The sequence below is a fragment of the Bombus fervidus genome, chromosome 11, assembly GCF_041682495.2.
Source record: "Bombus fervidus isolate BK054 chromosome 11, iyBomFerv1, whole genome shotgun sequence".
Lineage (NCBI taxonomy): Eukaryota > Metazoa > Arthropoda > Insecta > Hymenoptera > Apidae > Bombus > Bombus fervidus.
The window spans coordinates 7,397,291-7,413,925 of NC_091527.1; the positions used below are offsets into that span (position 1 = coordinate 7,397,291).

General features: G+C 40.3%; 4 protein-coding genes across 10 annotated transcripts in view; 2 read left to right on the forward strand and 2 right to left on the reverse strand.

Moving 5' to 3' along the window:
• Window positions 1-96: 96 nt before the first annotated feature.
• On the reverse strand, window positions 97-4,440 carry Znt86d (solute carrier family 30 member 7). Of its 6 annotated transcripts, none has more exons than XM_072012966.1 (3): window positions 4,064-4,289; window positions 3,219-3,393; window positions 97-2,800 (listed from the first exon to the last, which is right to left on the reverse strand). In XM_072012966.1, exon 3 carries the CDS (start codon window positions 2,758-2,760, stop codon window positions 1,708-1,710), a length of 1,053 nt encoding a protein of 350 aa, XP_071869067.1. In that variant the 5' UTR covers window positions 2,761-2,800; window positions 3,219-3,393; window positions 4,064-4,289; the 3' UTR covers window positions 97-1,707. The 6 variants fall into 6 exon arrangements, with proteins under 6 accessions (XP_071869067.1, XP_071869069.1, XP_071869073.1 ...); XM_072012968.1 differs by lacking the exon at window positions 4,064-4,289 and adding an exon at window positions 3,718-3,981; XM_072012972.1 differs by lacking the exons at window positions 3,219-3,393; window positions 4,064-4,289 and adding an exon at window positions 4,341-4,440.
• A 99-nt stretch (window positions 4,441-4,539) lies between these two features.
• Window positions 4,540-5,860, forward strand: Rps25 (ribosomal protein S25). The gene is made up of 3 exons (XM_072012973.1): window positions 4,540-4,668; window positions 5,257-5,349; window positions 5,542-5,860. Exons 1-3 carry the CDS (start codon window positions 4,666-4,668, stop codon window positions 5,803-5,805), a joined length of 360 nt encoding a protein of 119 aa, XP_071869074.1. The 5' UTR covers window positions 4,540-4,665; the 3' UTR covers window positions 5,806-5,860.
• Window positions 5,861-5,996: 136 nt separating this feature from the next.
• Tssk (Testis-specific serine/threonine kinase) lies at window positions 5,997-8,403 on the forward strand. Of its 2 annotated transcripts, XM_072012964.1 has the most exons (5): window positions 5,997-6,320; window positions 6,398-6,510; window positions 6,766-6,939; window positions 7,000-7,665; window positions 7,748-8,403. In XM_072012964.1, the coding sequence occupies exons 2-5, from the start codon at window positions 6,427-6,429 to the stop codon at window positions 7,919-7,921; spliced, it is 1,098 nt and encodes a 365-aa protein (XP_071869065.1). In that variant the 5' UTR covers window positions 5,997-6,320; window positions 6,398-6,426; the 3' UTR covers window positions 7,922-8,403. The 2 variants fall into 2 exon arrangements, with proteins under 2 accessions (XP_071869065.1, XP_071869066.1); XM_072012965.1 differs by lacking the exon at window positions 6,766-6,939 and having other exon boundaries at window positions 5,997-6,510.
• The window catches only part of LOC139992265 (unc-112-related protein), a 37,293-nt gene continuing 28,798 nt past the window's right edge, over window positions 8,141-16,635 (reverse strand). The window contains exons 2-8 of the mRNA XM_072012958.1: window positions 12,837-13,070; window positions 11,690-11,958; window positions 10,935-11,354; window positions 9,914-10,342; window positions 9,551-9,763; window positions 9,252-9,488; window positions 8,141-9,169 (exon numbers count right to left, since the gene is read on the reverse strand). Coding sequence (XP_071869059.1) covers window positions 8,969-9,169; window positions 9,252-9,488; window positions 9,551-9,763; window positions 9,914-10,342; window positions 10,935-11,354; window positions 11,690-11,958; window positions 12,837-13,070 — 2,003 coding nt within the window. The 3' untranslated portion in view covers window positions 8,141-8,968. The remainder of the gene's footprint in view (window positions 9,170-9,251; window positions 9,489-9,550; window positions 9,764-9,913; window positions 10,343-10,934; window positions 11,355-11,689; window positions 11,959-12,836; window positions 13,071-16,635) is intronic.

Consider the following 16,635-nt stretch of genomic DNA (forward strand, 5'->3'; position numbering starts at 1 on the left):
CATATCTCTTGTTGAATTATATTAAATTAAAACATTCTCTATTTTCTACAAAAAAATTCTACTAGTAAAAGGATCGTAAACGAGACAGATCAAAGATTATTATAAGTATTTTTCTTTATTATTTACACTTTGCTCATGTCGAAGATATTCTCTTCTAAATTTTTCGTTTATACAATTGTATTAATAAAACATAACAACGTTGGCTTTCATTTCAGAAATTACATAGCTTCGTCGAATAGCGCTGCAAATGATGCGTTCATTTCAGTATAAGATGATACAGAAACTCGATAGAAAAATTCCTCTCTACGTTCTTACTATGTATTCTTATTAATTTCTATGAGGTTTCACTCCATTTTATCAATATCTATATTTTGGCTTACATCATCACAATCTCAAGTATACAAATAATATACCTTGACTATAATGGAATGTCCTGGTCATGTTTAAAATTTATGCTTACAAATCTGTCGTTAATTCTAATTTGATAATCACTTTTCCAATGATGTATTACAATATTAATGAAAATAAATGAATAACGCTTTTCGTGAATGCGAAATATGGTATATGAAACTTTCGAAATGAAGATGCCTCATTTCGTTTCAATCATATGCGATTGAAATGAAATGTACGAAGAAAATTTCATTTTCAATGTTTAAGAAACTTCCTATTGCTATAGGTATTTTGATATTATTCGCAATTTGTCTATCAGATATTTATAGAAATGATGTTTCATCAATATAAATATGCTGACTATGCGCGTTAACCATTCATAAATATTTAATACAAATGGGATGAATTTACTTAACGCGGATAATATGTCGAAAATATGATAAATTATAAGGAAAGCACAATTTCGTTTAGACATAAGAAGATCGATTTATATTACACTTTGTAAAGTTATATTTATATAAGATATATTTCACACTTTCTGTATAGTAGTGACTAGCTGTCTGTAGCTGTCTGTATATGGTTATGGCCACCGTAATTATGTGCGAATATGATCTTTTCTTTTTGTCCTTCATTTTGCGCACAATTGACCATGATGTTTAAACTTTACCGTGAATAGTAATTGTATACAAATCAATGCAAAGACGACGTAGAAACATTTTTATAAGTATGGCTTAAATTAGCCCTGCAAAGATAAAAAGACGTAATTTAATGCAGCTTTGATCTTCTAAAATGCATTTAAATGCATTCTAATATAAAAACTTCGGTAGATAATACAAAACATGACGTGAGATTTTTGGTCGATAGATAGTATAGAGTTAAAGTTCTTGTAAATAGAGATAAGTTGCAACTTGATAAAAAAGTACATTGTTAGCATTTATGGATGAACGAATATCTATATTTACAACAGAATTATAAAGAAATGAAATCAATGATTTTCGTTCGTAATAGATGTTAGTAATCAAATGCGCTAATTTTACAAAATTGGCATATCCTTAAGAGTAATATCGATATCCTGAGTTGCGAATTTTTATTATTCTTTCTTTCTCTTTTCTTTTAACTTCGACAAATTTTTTAAATAATCTGTAACCCAAGATGATATTCACTGTTGCTTAAAACAAGATATCTGCATAATTTTAAAATGGCAAGAATATTTTGCACGAGTGCAATATTTCTTGCTTGCTTTTGACAAACTCCACAAATAGATACAGTCTTGGAGCACTTGTAAGAACACTTTATGACAAGCATGCTTTTCATAGATCACATAGGTGCATAATCTAACTGAACAGTTAGATGCCTTACTCCAGCTGATTGGAAAATCATTTGTGTGTGTGCTACAACGTATTTAGGCTCTACTGTTCTGGCAACTTCCAATTTCAAGCACCCAACGTACACATCTGAGCACAGTGTCCAGAAATGTGGATCTTGCACACTATATACCCCAGCTAATTGAGTCACCTTGTTATAACACTGTGGTAAAATGTGGTCCAATGCAGCTGGTTGCCTTTGCATCAGTATTTCCCACGAATCTTTCATCAGGGAAAGCACACTTAAAACTATCAATACTGAGATCAGCATGGAACAAATTGGATCAGCTATAAACCAGCCAAACAAGCGCATCAACACTGCTGATATAATTACACCCACAGATCCAAGAGTATCTGCTAAGATATGCAAAAAAACTCCTTTCATGATTTGAGAGTTCGTACCACTGAACGATGGATCGATTTCAACATCATGATGATCGTGACTATGGCTATGATTCAAGTGAGAATGTGCATGACTTCCATGAGAATGAGAGTGACCATGTCCCATTCCATGGCTGTGTCCATGACCATGACGGAATACATACATTCCTACTAAATTAACTATTAATCCCATAATGGACACAACCAAAAGTCTTTCGTGTTTTATCTCCGGAGGCTCAATGGCTCTTTCCACAGCTTCTGACATAATGAAGAGAGCAATAAAAAACAGAAGCAGAGCATTAACAAATCCTCCCAGAACTTCTGCTCTAACATAGCCATAGGAGTATCGTTCGTTTGCTCTCCACTTTGTAATAACTGATGCAGCCAAGCCAAATAATAAACCAGTACAATCAAAGAACATGTGGAAACTGTCTGATATTAAACCCAAACTGTTTGTCCATATTCCATACATTAATTCAACACAGGCAAAGGATAAATTCAATAAAAGAAATAAAAATAAATTCCTGGTATTTTTATCGGAGAATATTAAACGTTTCCATCCCAGTAGCTTCTCCTTTATCCTACTGCCAAGATTCTTTGAATCTTTGTGCGAAAGTGGAAGCATTTTCTCTGGTACAAGTTTGTTTGCAGTAATGAAGCTTATCCTAAAAATAGAAAGAGTCATTTTTTAATAAAATGAACTTTTGTATTATACTTCTCGAAAAAAAGTTTTTTCAAATGAACCGTTTCCTAATTAATTGTATTTATATCTTAACAGAAACATTTAAACAAAAAATCTTAAGCTTAACTTTGGTTTTAGGGAACATAAAATTATTGACTTTCTTTTTGACATCTGATAGTTTTCCACGCATAGAATTCAAACATGCAGGTCTTAAATTTAGAAATCCAGTGGTACAACATTTATGTATATATAAAACTGAGCGTTTTTAGCATATTTTACAGGTTAGTATATCACCATTTTATCCATCATTTGATTGGCCCGCACAGATGAACGATAAACTGAACTTCGCCGAATATTATTATTGTATTATTAGTGTAATCTAAACCTAATTCAAGATTCACGATTCAAAATCCCGCCGCAAAATGGCTGTCACCCACGTGCATTTGTATACAGCCAGCGACTCCAATGATTGGATGGATCATGGATAGAAGTAAATATGGCGTCAAAGTAACTTGTACTTAAAATATGTTAAAACGCTCAACTTTACATACACGTAACTTTGGGACCGCTAGATTCCTGAAATTAAAACTAGTATCTTTTAATTCTAGGCGTCGAAAACTATCATAATATACAAAGAAAGTCAATAATTTCATGTTTAATAAACCGCAATACAACCAAATCTTGCACTTCGACAAAAATATTCACACGATAAAATTAAAAATATGTCGACAATACACGGATCAACATACAGCTGATTAACGATACTCTCATTTATCTATTCATCACATATATTAACGATGTCAGAAATTGGCTTCCTAAATGGAACATATTGTTTACGATGAATTGCCACGTTGTCGACATTTCAGCTGTTCCATCCGAGTACAATAAAACTCCATTCACCTGTATAAAACTTGTCGGGAGATAAACAGTTTATACGATTATAGTTTATATAATAGCAGCTCAACAATGAAACCCACTATTTACTCTTCTCCGTTCATATAATTGGTGTGCAAAGTCAAATAAATAAATTCAACCAACAAAAGTTCAGTTAATCAGTCATTAACTAAAATTTCATTTAGACAAATGGAGTTCTATTGTATTTATTTAACGTTAATATATACAGTAACATAATAAAGATGTACGTAACGTAACACATACAGGATAAAAACACGATTGACACTAAATTTCGAGCGGTGAAAGGTATCTTAACCCCACATAAGGTAACATTAAGAGAAGAAAAAAATACCTTCTTGTATAAAACTAAATACAAATGGACATTCGTTGTTAATTAAATGACACCAAAAAGTATTCTTAGCGCGAATACATTTTGTCAGCGGGTCAAAGATATGAAAAACCGGGACTCAAAAACACACAGCGTGGCGCCATACTTCACACGCTACAGCCACTCCTCAGTGGTCGTAGTCAGTGACGACAGTGACTGACAGCGACAGCATTGACTAAGGACAGAATAGACCTGACATTCACTTCTTTTTCATGTTTTGGGAATTATCTGACACTCTTACCATTTTCATACCACACGCGAAGTTATTGATTCTCTATGGTAGTAGTTAGAATCATTGAATAAATACATAATAGATTTGACATAAATTCAATGTCACTTATAATACGTATGATATATCTCATGAATTTATCTTAACAATTTTACAATGAAAAAATTAATTTCAATAAAATGATTAATTTATCTACCCATAACTCAGTTACTTTTTAAATTTTCTAATATTTTTGAAGTAACATTTACTAAAGTAGTAAAGTAGGGGGCCTACATGAGATACGCATTCAAGATGGCGATACATTCATTTCCCCTTTCTTTCTGAGTCGATAGCCATCATGGTGAGTACTTATGAGAAAGATCTTATTTTTATTTTAATAGTACTTACATAAAATAATTTCATCTATGTTTTAAAGATCCCATTTCTGTGTAGTGCAGTGTTATCATTTTGAAAATTAATTGGAAAGTTTTGTACGAATAATGTATGAATACGCGGATAACCTTTCTGAGCAATTTCATCCACATGGTGTATACAGTGCAAATAAGATATTTCATTCTAAGGCGATTTTGTTTAGTTAGAATATTGTTTAATTAGTTTTAGAGGATCGAAATTAATTTATATTCATTATACAGAATGGGAACTTGTTTTGATTTCATAAACATGGCAGTTCTAACCTCTTCTCTTGACCCTAAGTTTTGTTGACACTTTGAAATATTATTGAAAGAAAAAACAGTATTGTAAAGTACATTATTTATTCTATATTTAGAGTTAATAATTGCTTTAATAAATCATTATGATGAGAAAACTCATTCTTGATTGTTTTTGTGATAGTATAATGCTGATTTAATGAGCCTGATTAATAACCAACATCGTTTCTTAATACTTATATCTTGCTGAACATTTGATCTAATTTTGTTCCGTATTTTAGCCTCCGAAAAAGGATACTAAGGGGTCTTCAAAGCAGCCACAAAAAACACAAAAGAAAAAGGAAGGTGGATCTGGCGGCAAAGCCAAGAAGAAGGTTTGTACGATAGTCGTTTTAAGTCATGGATTAATTTGTAAAATATGTTAAATGATGTAAATTTATAATCTTGACGAACAGTGGAAGTAAAAAGCTGATTTAATGAGACTGATACTATTTTATAAAAGTATATGTTTAAAAGATTGAATCTAGATAGATAACTAAATCTTTTCTTAATTTTGTCTATTGTAGAAGTGGTCCAAAGGAAAAGTACGTGACAAGTTAAACAATCAGGTGTTGTTTGACAAAGGCACATATGAAAAACTACTCAAGGAAGTGCCACAATACAAATTGATCACACCCTCCATTGTTAGTGAAAGGTTAAAAATTCGTGGATCACTTGCTAGGAGAGCACTGATTGAATTACAACAAAAAGGACTTATTAAGCAAGTTGTACAGCATCATGCACAACTAATTTACACACGTACCACTAAAGGTGATGATCCGGCTGCGTAATTCGTTTTTACGCAATGTATAATAACGTTTAATAAAAATTATTAATAAATCCAAATGTTGATTTATTTCACATCGAATATGTATATAACGAAGTTAGAAGCAAAAAATATCTTTATAAAATATACCACGTGTATAAGAAGCGATGTGAACATACTTTTAAAGCGAATCTAGGCATGGCGAAATCACTCTCGAGAATCGATCGTTTGTTGTTTTTGAATATTATGGCTGTGTTCGAATGAGACACGGATCTTTTCCTCTGCCCCGTTCCGTACCAGGTACAAGCTGGTGTCGACGCTCAAAATTCTAGTGTACACAGCCATTTGAAATGACAGAACGGTTCCCCGACTCGGGTTCATCGACGTGATAATCAGCGAGGCGTGCTCCGGCTCCTTGCGGAGCGTGAACTGCAACATCTCTGGCGACAAAATTGATTGAATCACGTTCAAAGAAGATACGGGTAGGCGCCCCGAAGGGGGAAGTTGGAGAAACTTGTCACGATACGGAATAAAAAGGAAGTAAGTTATCTGTACGAAGAAACGAAAGCAGACGAAAGGTGTGTAACGAAGAAGAAGAACCAGTTATCTGTTATCAGGATCCGAAGTCCAATGAAGATCCACTGGCATGGCCACGCAACTCAGCCCCCGAAATTCGGAGGTGAACGCTCTTGAGCAGCGGGGCTATCTTATTGGCAAAAAAATCGGACAGGTTATTTATCCCTAACCCTCTATTCCCTACCTGTTCGTTAACCTCTTCCAGTTCCCCTCTACCTGCTTTTTGCTCTGCAATATTGTGTCGTCTGTTTCTTTTTAAACTTTGTACGTTCCTTCAAACGTTCCCGCGTTCTCATCTCTTTCGTAGGACGAGTATATTCTTTATACTTTTTATTTTTTGTAACTCGAATTCTTTTTATATTATCGTATAATTATTCCCGGAGGCAAACTGGAATTTTGTAAATGTTAGGGCTCGTATGCGACCGTACACCTGGCGGAATATGTGGACGGAACGAGCTCGAAGAAATTGCGATTAGCTTGTAAGATATTCGACAAAGAAAAAGCGCCGCTCGATTTCCTCAACAAGTTCTTTCCTCGTGAACTCGAAATCCTTACAAAGATTGAAAATCCTCATATAATTCAAGTAAGACCAGAATACTAACGGAACAATACGTTATTTAACGGTCGGTAAAAAAAATTACAGGTGCATAGTATATTGCAGCGTGGTCCAAGAGTCTTCATATTCATGCGTTATGCGGACAATGGTGACCTCCTGGATTTTGTAAAAAGAAATGGTGTTGTACCGGAACAACAATCGAAGCTTTGGTTCAGACAAATGGCTTCCGGTCTGCACTACCTCCACGGGAAGAATATCGCCCACCGTGACCTTAAATGTGAGAACATTCTGTTATCCAGGAAGTTCAATGTCAAACTTGCAGACTTTGGTTTTGCGAGATTCTGCGTTGATCACGAAGGTAGACGCGTTCTCAGCGAGACTTATTGTGGCTCTGCGGCATACGCTGCACCGGAAGTTGTTTCCGGCACCCCCTACAACCCAAAACTGGCCGACGTCTGGTCCCTTGGGATAATCCTATTTATCATGCTAAACGCCTCCATGCCCTTCGACGATTCGAACCTAAAGAAACTATTGAAGGATCAGATGTCGAGGAACTGGATGTTTCGATCCCGAGTGCGGGAAACGGTATCTGCACTGGCAAAGAGTATCGTGAAACACATTCTGGAACCGGACATTACTTTGAGGCTAACGCTAGAAAGGGTTCTAGGCCATGAATGGGTACGCACGAAAAAAGAGAAACCTGGATCTCTTACTGGTCGATTAGTACATTCAGCACCGCCTATCCACGCGCAGGTGATTCATCTTAAATAAGAAACAAATATAAAACTTGCAACACATTATGCGTCCACATTTTTTATAATTTACATTGTACCAGACTTGCGGAGGCGGAGGAAATTTAGTTGGAGCAGGGGCTGCAGGGGGTGGCAACGTACCCGTAGTACTAAGAGGATTACCGTCATTCAAGAATACTGAGAATCAAAATCATGGTACCATTGTAAAGGCTACGGACAATGCGGGAAAAGATACACAATTGTCTGCCATTGAATGAAGAAACATAGGACCGACAAGGATGAACCAGCGTCGTTCGTGCGTCGAACGTCGACGAACACACGAATGTTTATAATACATTTTTTTTTACATTGCTGATTATTGTTGATATATACATGGTTTTTAATAACGCATACTTTTAATAAAGAATATCACAGTTTTAATAATGCATAATATCATGAATAGCGATCTATATAAATCAGGAATAAATCTAAGAGGATGATAATAATTAAGTTTATTGTACAACTAGCATCTATTAATATACAAAACTATAATTTTTGATTACACGTTCGGTAACGTGACATAATATAAGTAGGTAATAAGTAACGGTACAAGTAAATATATTTAATATATATAGTTTACACTAAAACAACAAATAATTTACACGATTTAATATGTTCTCGCTTCTGTGTCAATCTCGCCCGGCATAGCACCCCCTCATGTTAAAACTACACGTATATTTTGCCTGAGAGAGATTGATCTGGGCGATCGAAAAAATCATAAAGAATATTATCTAGTGAGGTTGAGTCTAGAGGGCAACTCAAATATAGCATGCTTATCCTTGTAAAAATATTAATTTGTTCGTGGCCTGGATCAACAGCATCGCGTGTACAGAAGGCGTGGTTTACTCTGGTCGATTTTGTGCGTGTTTCATTTGTAAAATATAAAATAACTCGCTATTATGCGCGTGTTGCTTTACAAACGATTTTTTTTTTTTTTTTTTTTATCTCGAGGTTGCAATGAATCACCCTTTTTATTTCGTACTTCGAGCGAATGATTAATTCGCCAAGAACGAGTCATTTCCTATGTGAAATAAAAGATGCACTCATCATGAGAGCAGCAGTTGTATACAGACGATACAATTTCTCTATTTACAAATACTATAATAAAACGTCTAGATATAGATTTAAGTATTTTTTACAAATTTCTGCCAACATATGGCGTTGTTTCTCAGATCAGAGTTTCCATTTTCACGAATAACAAACAATTTAACACTTCGATAAGTGTCGCAGGTTAATCGAATGAAATATTTTTCCTCCTCTGGTTTCTAAACCCATCCACCGGTTAGCTTGTGGAACATCTCTTCGTTCAACGTTTGATTCGCCTCTTTCGATCGCATCGACAAGAATATATATCCTCCAATGAATTCGTGAACGACTTTACAGTCTGCAGACTGGCACTCAAAGATAATATTCTCTTCCTCGAATTGAACCATCATATGTTTTACTTCCCAGTTTACGTTCCATGCCTGTGTAAATAAGATGCCGATAGTACAAAGTCCTTTACAGATACCAGATCCTTAACAGTTATATACACATAGATCCGCTCACCTTCATCGTATTGTATCTCCAAGTTTTCAAGTGATCACCACTGTGCAGCTCCATTCGCATCAACCTATTATTAGCGATCCCCAACAGTTCGTCTTTGCTCTTTCCAGTGAATCTAACTACAAACAGAGAGATCCCGTACTCGGGAAGAGATTGCCACGCTTTGATGTAGTTCAATTTGGCCTCGATTAGAGGCAGATCTTTCACGTTAGCGTGTGCCTCCAAAATCCTCTGAACCAGCTACGAATATGGAAAAAGAAATCAGTTCCCGAAGAGAACAATTACAGAAACAAGTAACTTACCTTTCCTTTGAACTTCTTCGCGAATCTGGGCGCGACGTAATCTTCGGGCACGATATCAAGAGCGCTGGGATTGATCGCAGGTGCAGGGGCGGGCCTTTGCAATTGCAAGAAAGCCGTGATACTGTTTACCTCGCTTTCGTAAGAGGCATCTGCGAGAGAACGCCCCTTCGCCGCTAATCTGCACGCCGCCATCCATTTCGCATATTGTTGTTCCTGCAACGAGCAACAGAGAACTCGGTAATTCCCACGCAGAGACGGTAAAGCCGCTGAAGTCACTTGTTCTAACGGTTGCTAATTGCAGGTTAATTAAATTTCAAATGCGAACGTCGGCGTGAACGAGGGCGGAGGCTGGGTGGTACTTACGTTGTCGCATCTGATCCACATCTCGGTCATGCCCTCGGCACTGGGCACCTCCAACCTGATCCCGTAGCGACCTTGCGAGAGATGGACATCGGGCGTGACCTCGCATCCACGCAAATTGATCACGTGGGCAGGCGACTCGGTGCTATTCGTCTCCTCCCGACTCTTGTATAGCCTCAGCTGAAGGTCCCTGCACGTGACCCAGTAGCGCTTAAATGCCTTCAAGGTGAAACGCTTCGGCTTCAAAAAGCGAAGGTAGTCGCACAACTCGGGCACCTGGGTGATGTCGCTGGGGCCGTTACTAATATTACTTCCCTCTAAAGTGACTTGAAGGTCCGTCAAGGCTGCGTCAATGTCGTCCTCGACAGGAGAGGAGGCGCCATTGCTGTCGTAACTCGGCTGCGGTACGCTCGCCTGAAGATTCACTTGCACCTGCGTCACAGAATACAAATGTGGCCAATGTCCACCTTGTTTCTACCGTAGATACGAGTTTCCTCTTTCTTAATCCGATAACCACGACGACATGATCGGAGAAATCGGTAGGCGTGTATCGGATCAATGATGCCAACGTTTTCTCGATTTGTTAATCGGTTTAAGGAAACAAGATTTGCATGGGAGGATAGAACCGAGCGGAGGCGATTTATCGTAAAGGCGGACGAGTGTGTTTAATTGGTCAAACGTCCCGTACGATCGTCGAGTAAACTTTTCTTACTTTCTGTGCTTCTATTTTCATATGTCCCGATATGCCGATCTTTCCACAATTTTAGAAACGAGTCCTCCGCTGCGATGTCTCGTGTCATCGTCAGCTATTTCAGTCTGCCGCTCGCCAAGACCGTCTCTGGACGTAGATATATATAGATCGATCCGGTCGGCGAGCGCCGGATGTTTGGATCGTGAAAACGTTAGCCGCGTAAACAATTGCGCAGCGGTTGGTCGTCACGGTGCTACAGCGCAAATCCTCGCAAACGGAAAAGAGTAAAAGGCTCAGTTGTCGTCGTTAAACCCAAAACGGTAAGAAAAATACCTGCAGCGCAGCGAACATGAGCATTTCTTCCTCGGTGCAGTCGATTTCCTCGGCGAGCAGCTGCCATTTGGCCTGCTCGTAAATCATGTTGATCCTGACAGCGTCCGTCTTCGGGTTCAAATCGTAGAAGGAGTAGAACTTGAATTTCAGCCTCAGGGTGTCGAATTCGCGTATTCCCTGTTCCATGATCGACAAGGACGAATCGAGCCAGGCCACGTTCATCCTGGCGCGTTCCACGAGGTTCTTCGGCCTGATCAATTTTGCCCGCACCTCCGGTGAGATCGTGGTCGGACTCTGGGCTAGAGACTCGGACAGCCCACCGTTCAATACCTCAAGACTCATAGTGCTATTGTTAGCGTTGAACGATCCGGTACTACCAAAACCCGACGAGTTGTTGTTCCTCTTCCAGGTACCGGTTTGCTGGAAGAAACGCAGGCAAAAGAGCGAAACGTGAGTGTACGTTAGCACAGGAGAGATCATGCTCGCAGCCGAGCAATAAATACATCTAATGACTACCGCCGGCCGGAAAAACGGGCCGCTCGCGAGAAGCAAATTAGTTTTCTGAGATGAACGACTTCGTAAGCGGTAATGATAGGCCAATATCGATAAATCATAGCCGTGGCAATCAGGTCGATCGGGGATTATTTATTACCATAACAGGTCCGGTCCGGCTCTCTCTGATATTCCCGATCCTATCGATCGACCAGATTCACGATACACACAACTGGTGTTTCTGTATAGAGATTCGTAGTTACCGAGACGGGCGAGCTGATCGGCGTGCTGTGATTTCTGTTGTTGGGTGTGACCGGCGCGCACATGAAAGGGCTGCTTTGGTCCAGACTGCCCGTCGATCCTCTGGGACTCTGACTCACTGGAATGAACGTGTTCGTGTCCGCGGGGACGTTCCAATGGCCGTTCTTCTGATTCTCGATCTTCTTCTTCGCCGGAAGATCTTTCAAATTATATTTCAAGTGATTCGACTCAAGCGGTTTGCAAAACGATAATTCTTCCGGATGTCTGATACCTAAATGTTGCAACAGGAAACATTTATTTTAAAAACATTGAGTTCCCGAAATTTTTCGAAGACTTAACTACAACCGGTGCTGTCTTAATTTCCATATATCTCTTATTTTGCAATGATACACGGTTTGCATATGCTTTTTGCCATATGTAATTTGTTCTATTACGAGAAAATAACGTCAGTACGTAAGAGCTCACGCGTTACCATATCTATTTATGAGTATGACACGAGGCTATCGCCGAGGTCATCTGTTCGCAATTATGTGAACAAAAAACAAGAAACGAGACATAATAATCGTCACGGTGACGCGGATAAATAATTTCACGATTTAGCAATTTCTATCGAGCGTCGTTTTCCCCTGGTGCGACAGTTCGTTACACTATGAAAACGTCTCGATTAATTACCGTGCCGCCCTACAGAAGAATATTTTCTCGGCAGAATTCTTCCAACTGTAAGCCAAGGCGGCGCGATACAATGCCTTCATTATCGCGGCGAACCACTTCCTTGATTAAAAAAACTCCTCGTTAGAACAACCATGCTCAGCCTCGGACACGAAGGCTGGCATGACCTTCGCGTGACTGGGAATTTAACAATTTTATTTCATTATCAGGATCAATTAGCACCATCGCGGCTAGGTGTCGTGCGAACTGGCCGCCTATGCTGAAATTCCATTTTAAAACGGCCGACCTTAGCGACCGTTTAACACCATCAAAGTTTCGAATTTCAAACCGATTTACACGTCACGCTGCCAATTAACCATCAACTCAGAAACACTTAGGTTTCAAATCTTGAAAAAATAGAATCTTGAATTTTTAAATCGTATCTTCTTGTAGGACCACGGCGTCGGTTATTTCTGAGGAATTCCTAGAGGAAAGACTCACCAAGTTCCTTGCACAGATTAATCACGGCGTTGAACGTCTTTACGGAGAAGTCGACCTTGCAGTCGAGGCAACGCGTGTCCGGCAACTGTACTCTCAGAGTTTTGTGCATCGGTGTGAAGTGAAGAAGCGCATCCGCGGCAACACCATACTGATCCAGAGTGCTTCTGGTTCTGGTGAGCCAGTGATTCCTCTCGGGCCACCATAACGCGTGATCCGACCAGTCCATGGCGATATCTGCATACAAAAAACAGAATAGGAAATTGAAAAAGCCGTTGGAAGAATTATTTCATTTTTATCTGGACGTGTCATGGCTAATTCCACGGCGTTACGAAGATGGACATGTTCGGTTAACCGATGGTCAGAGGGGGTCGATTGTTTAATGCTTCTTTAAGGGAGACGAACCAACCTCAATTTATCAATGAAGAACCAACGAGATGGCGGTCGTAGACACGCGTGTTTATTGCCTTTATCATCGGCCCCTTTGACCGTTTCGCGATTCCGGAAACAGAAAACACCCCTAATGTTTTGTTGGGGTGGAATATAGCTGGGGGATTATTCTCCGGATGGAGATTCGGAGCAACGATAATAGGTTCCCCTCAATTGATCTATCAGAACATTGATCAATGGAACAGCGGAAAAGTTCTCCGTGGATGAATATGGTTCTATTTAAGATCCGACCTAATCAACAAGAGAAATTGAAACAAATTTACAGAAACAAATTTACAGCAGCCTGCTAGAATTTGATTCTTATAAATTCTTGCTTTACAGTAACATAGAAACGCCGTTCGCGCGTTCCTTCTATTTTTTCGTCCGAGAATACTCGGTGTTCTCGGTCGTTCGTTCGCCAGTCGTATGAGTCGACTTGGAACATTCCGCGCAATAACTTGGTAGATTTAATTTCTCTTGCGGTCGCGAATGTACGACTTCCCAAGTCTCCGACCGCAGTCTTAAACCCCCATCCTCGTTAGAGCCACGATACTTTGGCATGGCGAACGAGCGAGCGAGCGAGCGCGCGCGCGCGCGCCAGCTTTCTGTATTTTTCTTTCCACGTCATACCCAGACCCCGTATCCGGGACATGTGCGTCAGAGTTTCACGACGCTTCCTATCCGGGCCCCGTGCACGCTCGATGATTTACGCACAGCGGACTTAACGACCACGTGGTTGGGCCCTATCGTGCGTCCTGTTTACGTTATTGTCCCGTGGAATTATTACAGAGACCGGTTATCGGATTTCCATGTCGTAATTCTTGGAATATTCTACGATCCTCGCGTGACTTTCCCTATTTTCTCTAAACGATAATCACGCGGAACGTTATTGGTGATTTGGATAGCTCTATTGAATCGGAATGGCCTAGTTTAACGAAACAGATTGCTCGATTCTACCCTATCCCGTATTGCCAACGCTGTCCTGCTATTACAACCCATCGTGAATTGAAATGCTATTATTCCCCGTAACGTCGAAGGCCCCCATAATTGCCGAGAGTCAAGGTATCCGTCGCGATCCACTAATTACGCTCCCTTGGGTGTACGGAGCAACTGTTGCGGAGATAAAATCGGCCGATGGGGTGCGACATAAAAGAATCCCCGGAGGCTGGAGCGTCTTTTTCGCTTCAAAAGGCTTTCTCGTACATACATTTGTTTCTACGCGGGTAGAAACCTACGGCTCAATTCGAGCACACGCCCTTCTTCCTCTTGCACGTCGAGTAGGCTCTTCTTTTCTTTTCCTTCGATTGCCGGTCGTGCGCGCTTGTAAACTCGTCGCGGCTCTCGCACAAGCAACCTTCTTCGTGTTTCTCTCGCGAGGAGCGGTTACAATGAAGCTTTGAGAATCCAGCACACAACTTCGCAAACGTGTACTCGCATCCACGGATAGGCGCAGTCGAAGATATTCGTTCCGGACTTCGCACCCCCGTCCCTTTTGTGTCCATTCTTTCGCACGAGCGGCCCACTTCTCACAATCGCGGAGGAAGAGGAGAGAAAAAAAAGAGAGAGAGAGAGAGTACCAAAGCCGAGACACAACCCCTTGTATACAGAAAGACGTCGACAAGGGTGTCGGCTGGCTCAAGGGTTTCATCCCTCGCCGCCTCTTGAAACCGAAGAAAACCGGTCCGTTTCTGCTGCTCTTCGGGAAATACGCGTGACAGACACACATGTACGCTTGCCTGTCTGAAAAACAAATTTTCACAGCTGTTCCGTTCCGTGTTTGCCTGATTTAACGACTCGGACCCCCAAAATCCGTACCACTCTCCGTTTGAACATCGTTTAAAGTGACTATTGCCAACCACATGCTGGAGAAAGTGGAACCGGCTACGTGACATGCGTGTCGTTTCTCCAGGGTGTGAATCGGACCCTAGAGGCTCGTGAATTTTGAGTCGAGTGTGTGACTTGAACAGTATTCGATTGTTTTTTTAAAACTACGGTCTTTAAGATTTAAGTGGACACTAAAGGCATGTACTATGTTGTCCAACAAGGTGTCTTTGCATCTGAAAGAAGCAGTCTCTTACTACAGCTGCTGCAGGCTAAAAGCGAGAACAATGTACCGATGTCAAGCTGCTAGAGCTCTCTTTCGTCACGAATCTGTGTCTCGTGCAAGAGCTTTTAAGAGTCGTCATTCTTCGTAGCGTAATCAAACCGAGCTATCTATTTTCGATAAAATTTACATGGCAATTTACAGTTCTTGTTTGGAGTTGCCCGAAAAGAAGTAAACGAGTACTCGTTTCTTGTCATTTTCGTAATTCGCATAGTGCATAGAGGTTGTCTGGTTTCTCGTCGAGTACACGAGCTAACTACATATCTCTTTTCTATGCGAGAGAGTTGTCGCGAGGCACGCGACGAATTCAAAGGACGTCGCGGGTGTACCGTTAATGGGATGATCTCTTCCAGCGTTGACCCGCAGTGCAACGCGGTTTTTACGCACCGTTACGTTGCATCAGCTACGAAGATACGAATATAAAGGGGTCGAAGAGAGGAAGCTCGCTTTCACGAGACTACAAAGCTACGCGATTGTGCAGCTGCGGTCTATAAATATTTCGCGAATTTTAGGACTCGCCGCGAGACTACGCTGCTCTCCTATCGAGATCTCCGGGACCTTCGACACCACCCACGCGATTTTCAACGCTCGCGGAAAGCGACGAAACAAAGAAGCTCGAGAAGCAATACAGTCCCGAAAAAACGAGTTTCTCGCGTTAAAAGAGAAAAGACTGCGGAGAATGCCGAAGGGAATGACTTTGAAATCGCGAACTTTGCGAGCCACATTCCGCTCGTCGAGTTGTTTGTGACTCGCAGCGATGTTACAACACGCCGGTACAGCTACCTACGACGCGTTTAGTATGCATTGTCTTTCATTACGGCTACCGCGAAGTGGAAGCACCATCGTGGCCGAGCTGTAACTACAAGATATTAACTGACGTCTGTCACGATATAAAATATTCAATTAGATGATCATACACTGGTCGTGTAGCGTACAATACGAATATTGAAAGTTCTCGTTCAAATCGGTCATTTGTTACAGCATAGAGGAGGAATTTTGACTACGAAATAGTCTGACAAACATTGATTTTTATCATTATCCAAACTTTGAACTTAGACGTGAGAAACTTACGCCTAAAATGATACACCAAATGATCGCTACTTTACATCATCGTCCAACAGTTTAGGATATCTACCACTTTAGATATTAAAAACTTGGTAATGTTTTTAGATTCGGATATTTTTAGATTTAGTAAGCTTCTTTTTTTTTAGATCTGTTAATCTGTAATTCTTAAAATGGCTGGAACTGCATGTAGGTAACGGAGCGAGC